At 40.4% G+C, this 4,976-nt stretch overlaps 1 protein-coding gene across 1 annotated transcript; it reads left to right on the top strand.

Moving 5' to 3' along the window:
* The first annotated feature begins 271 nt into the window (after window positions 1–271).
* Window positions 272–1,545, top strand: LOC104895362 (protein MKS1). The gene has a single exon (XM_010681845.4). The coding sequence runs from the start codon at window positions 543–545 to the stop codon at window positions 1,419–1,421; it is 879 nt and encodes a 292-aa protein (XP_010680147.2). The 5' UTR covers window positions 272–542; the 3' UTR covers window positions 1,422–1,545.
* The last annotated feature ends 3,431 nt before the right edge of the window (window positions 1,546–4,976 follow it).

Raw genomic sequence — 4,976 nt, 5'->3', positions numbered from 1 at the left:
TATACGAGTTACGACCGAGTTGACGACTAAGGTAAATAAAGGGAAACACTAATCTATGCCAAATGCTCATCCTACGTGGCTTACTGCAATTTGGAATTTTCTAGGTTACTGGCTCAAAAAGGTTGGAAAAGTTCAAACATCAATAACACCACGAAACCAACCTATTCATATTGATGATTACATAATTAATTGAAATCACTAACCAAATAGGCACCATAATAAGAATTTTCTCTTTATACAAACCTAATGACACCCAACTTGCTTATACTCACTTCTTCAAGAAAGAACAAGACAAACACCCTCAACCACTTCATCTTGTTGATGTTACTATCTTATGTCCCATTGACTAGTATATTAAAGTCTACACATTTCCACCCATCTTCCTTTCCTTCAAATATCCTATAAATATATATATAATTCTTATCCACCATATGTTAAAAAAAAATTAATGCTCCAACCCCATACTCATTCATATATGCATCTTATAGAACCACAATTTATTCAATACCAACCATCTTTAATCCTCTTTCTTTCCGACCACCATGGACCACCCAGACTCCCCAGGAGGTGGCTCTCGACCGCCTCGAAAAGAGCTCCAAGGCCCTAGGCCGGCACCCTTAAAAGTAAGAAAAGAGTCACACAAGATCAGAAAACCACCCGTTGCTCCCTCGGCTTTTCCTCCACAACACCAGCAACTACCACCTCAGCCGCCGCGACAACCGGTGATCATATATACTGTGTCTCCTAAGGTAATCCATACACACCCTAATGAATTCATGACACTTGTCCAACGACTAACGGGGCCAGATTATGCCACGACGTCGTCAACATCATCATCATCATCCTCTTATTCACAACATCATCATCATCATCTTCCTCCTCCTTCACATAATGCTTCAAGTAGTAGTATTTTAGCTGGTTTTTCTTCTTCTTCTACAACTCATCATACTATGGCTCATCATATAAGTGGAAGCATTTCGCCAGCAGCTAGGTTTGCAAGCATTGAAAAGACGAAAATGCACTCGGGGTCTAAGAAGTTTGGTGGTCCAATAAGTGAGTTTAAACATGAAGATATAATAAATATTGATGTAGATGATATCGGAGGTGGCGGCGGCGGCGGCAATGGTAATGGTGGAGTAGAAGGGGTAGAAAGAACCATGGTTTTTCCAGGGATATTATCACCTGGACCGGGTTCACTACCCCCAATTTCACCAAATTTGTTTTCTCCATTTTTTCATGATCCAAATAATACTAATAGTACCTTAAACCTGCAACATGACTTGAATGTTGTTCAACATGGAAATAGGAGTTTCATAGAAGGAAGTTACTTGCCTAGTCCTTTTTCTACCAATTTTACTTCTCCTAGCACTATTATCTCCCCTTCTTCTTTAGATTTTTTACAGCGCGTTTTAAATAGTTGAATACTATATAAAGGGGAAACAAGGTTATACTTATACATATATGTATTTCGTTAAATTTCATTTTTCAATTATTAGATTGTTATAGTTTGATTTGATTCTTAAAATTGAATTATTGTTACATTCATTTGGGTAGAAAACTGGAAATGAAGCTGGATATTTCCACATTACAAAGGGAGGGGGGGGGGGGGGGCTATATTTTTTTTTTTTTTGGGTGGAAGTAGGATATTGTAAACAATTTGTATTCAATTATGATATATATTGCAAAAATTATCAAAAGAGACGGTCTAATTTTAATATGAAAATAAACAGTCACTAAATGAATTAAATTAGTCATCGAAAAAAATTAACCTAATCATTATTGGGCTAATTTTCTTTGTAATATTGAGCTTATTATTGTCTAATTTTTATTTAAAAGTAGGTGGTTTCTTACAAGACAAACTCTATATATTAATGAAAATTTTTGTCTGCTGTTACAATATATACAAAAATGATACAATAAGGCCCTTAAATATTACTTGGTTTTCAACTTATCCTTTATACAACTGTGCGTGTATTGGCATAATTAAACATGTCAACGTTGATACTTCATATTCAATATTAGCAAATTGTACGACTATATATAATTGATGTTATATAAATAAATGTAGGTAAGTAGGTAGAAGTTATAGTATAAGCTTATATTAGCTACATTGCCAAAAGATTCAATTTGCCACATTATTTTTTAATTGTTTCAATTGCTTTTCTTCCTTGAATTATATTCATCTTTTTATAACCATGGATCATGCATGATCTTCGTCACTCATGTGCTCATCAAATCATCATCATGCTTGTGGAGGCAGTTAGCTAGGTAAGTTGTTTCAAATATGTCACTGGATTTAACTAAAAAAGATGATTATTTATCGGCTTGTGTTCACATTCTGATTTATAATTCACATAAATAAAGGTCAACCTTGATCAATGACAAATCGTGCTCATTAAAAACAATTTATATTTTATATAGATACATATATACTGTAATACGGTTAATTTGATTATCTAAATTAGCTAGAGGCCACCAATAGATAAATTGCCTTCAATGACAATAAGATAACTCCATCATATTATATAATATATGGAGTAATGGCAATTAAGATAAATCAATTTTTTACTTCCTCCATACTCCCTCCATTTCCTAAAAATCCTCTCATTTTGATATTTTTTTACTATTCACAAATTTTACTTTTCGTACAAAAGAAAAAATTTATTCACGTGGGATCTTATTAGATTTGTCTTAATATCTATTCCATAAATATCTACTTTTTATAATTTTTACAAATACATAACTAGAGATATTAATGATTAACGCTTTATATTGACATGCATAAAATGTAAAAGTGGGAGGATCTTTAAAAAAACGGATAGATCAACTATCTCTATCATATAAGGCAACACATGGGGGACACCAAAAAATAGAAAAAGGAAAAAAAAAAAAGATAACTAACTATTTTGAATGAAAAAGGGGGGGAAAGTAGGACATTTAAACTGAACATCAGTTTTTTGAGAAAATAAAATGTAAAGACAATTTTTCTAACCAATTAATTTTATTTTCTACTTCATTAGTTATCACACGTTATCGCACGCATTGCGTGCATCTAAGACTAATCTTTCATATTGCAACATCAAGGTTGGCACACTTCTTAATGAAGCTACTAGCTTTTGGGCCCGAGCGATTCCTTCTGAGTATTTTTGTTGAATGATAAAGTGAGAGGGAATGTACAAGTTTGAGATCCTCTCTTCTATGGTCTTAGTATGCGTGAGGTTAAGATTATTATTTTGAATCAATTTGATATATGTTTCTGTCTAGAAATTAAGGATGCTAATTCCTTTGCTTAGGGAATACCGGGTCAGATCTGAATGTCCTGAGTCCAAAGTCCGTACGCCGGAATCCTGCAAAAGTAATGGTTAGACTGCCCCGAGGGTTGTTCCGGGATCGCCTCTCCGACGCTCAAGTCAGTGATCAAGCTTAGAGAGATAAAGTCTAGAGAGAGATGTTCTGGTTTGTTAGGTAAGAATTCAATACCTTCTCATTGATGAGGGGGTTGAGTACTTATAGTGCTTGGGATATCCCAACTGTAGGCTAGCTGGAAGGCACTGACAGCTGGGAGGCACAATCACAGGTGGGCCCTCTGGAGGCTTAAGGCTTTGTTGGGTTTGAATTGTCCCTGGCTGGCTTAGCCCAGGAAATAAGCCCAAACAATTAGCCCCACACCAGGAATGGGAAACATCGAGGCCTTGCTGAAGTGTCTCCCGTTCGTGGCGGAACCTAGATAGCCCTGAGCCCAGACTGACCTGGTCTCCTGGAGGAGAAGGGAGGCATGTGCCGACCCAGTCTCCAGGAGGAGAGGGGAGGCACGTGCCGACCCGGTCTCTTTAAGGAGAGGGGTGGCATGTGCCGACCCGGTCTCTTCAAGGAGAAGGGAGGCATGTGCCGACCCGGTCTCTTCAAGGAGAGGGGTGGCATGTGCCGACCCAGTCTTCTTGAAGAGAGGGGAGGCATGTGCCGACCCGGTCTCTTCAAGGAGAGGGGTGGCATGTGCCGACCCGGTCACGTAGAGGAGAGAGGAAGCATACGTGCCGACCCGGTCTCACAGAGGAGAGGGGAAGCTTACGTGCCGACCCGGTCTCATAGGGGAGAGGGGAAGCATATGTGCCGACCGGGTCTCATAGGGGAGAGGAGGAGCATATGTGCTGACCCGGTCTCTGGGAGGAGAGGGGAGGCATGCGCCGACCCGGTCCCTTAAAGGAAAGGAAGGGCATTGCTCATGCATGGCTCGGATGAGGGGCCAATGAGCCCCATGCTTGTCCGAGCCGGTGCCTTGCTCTCGCTAAATCAATCGGGGACTTAGGAGATTTACTCAATCAAAGAGGAGCCTCCTTGGGCCGAGTTGGTTGGACGCGGCTCGGATGAGGGGCCAATGAGCCCCATGCTTGTCCGAGCCGGTGCCTGCTCTCGCTAAGTCAATCTGGGACTTAGGAGACTTACTCAACCAAAGAGGAGTGCCTCCTTGGGCCGAGTTGGTTGGACGCGGCTCGGATGAGGGGCCAATGAGCCCCATGCTTGTCCGAGCCGGTGCCTAAGATGCTGGACCACTGGCTGAAGTGACCGAGCTGGTAACCTTGAGCTGATGAACTAGCAATCTTGAGCTGGTGAACTTAATAGTTCTTGAAACCCAAATGCCACGTGGCAACGGTGGATTATTGGGGTGCTTGAAAACATGGTGGCGATTCAACTTCTGGTCATTTATGACTTTTGCGACGATTGACATTCCTTGGAGCTGTATCTTTTGAATAGTTTTGGGCATTTGAGAGCCCATTAAGGTGGCAAAACGCAGGCCCGGTCCATTTCGACGCGGGACACGGAAACCGAGGACTTTTGCCTATAAGTAGGGAGAGAGGGGAGAGATTTTGTCACTTTTACAATTCTCTCTCTCTCTCTAAATTTGAGTTTTCTGCTCTCTCTCTCTCTCTCTACTTTAGAGCTCTTTCTCTCTCTAAGTCCGGGCTTCCATCTTTCGT

The sequence above is a fragment of the Beta vulgaris genome, chromosome 1 (genome assembly GCF_026745355.1).
Source record: "Beta vulgaris subsp. vulgaris cultivar EL10 chromosome 1, EL10.2, whole genome shotgun sequence".
NCBI classification, from domain to species: Eukaryota; Viridiplantae; Streptophyta; class Magnoliopsida; order Caryophyllales; family Amaranthaceae; genus Beta; species Beta vulgaris.
The sequence above is the reverse complement of the archived record's forward strand: the minus strand, read 5'-3'. Positions and strand labels throughout refer to the sequence as shown.

What these genes read in the sequence shown, in the direction of transcription:
- LOC104895362 (XM_010681845.4), top strand. Translation starts at nt 543, where the DNA reads ATGGACCACCCAGACTCCCCAGGAGGTGGCTCTCGACCGCCTCGAAAA.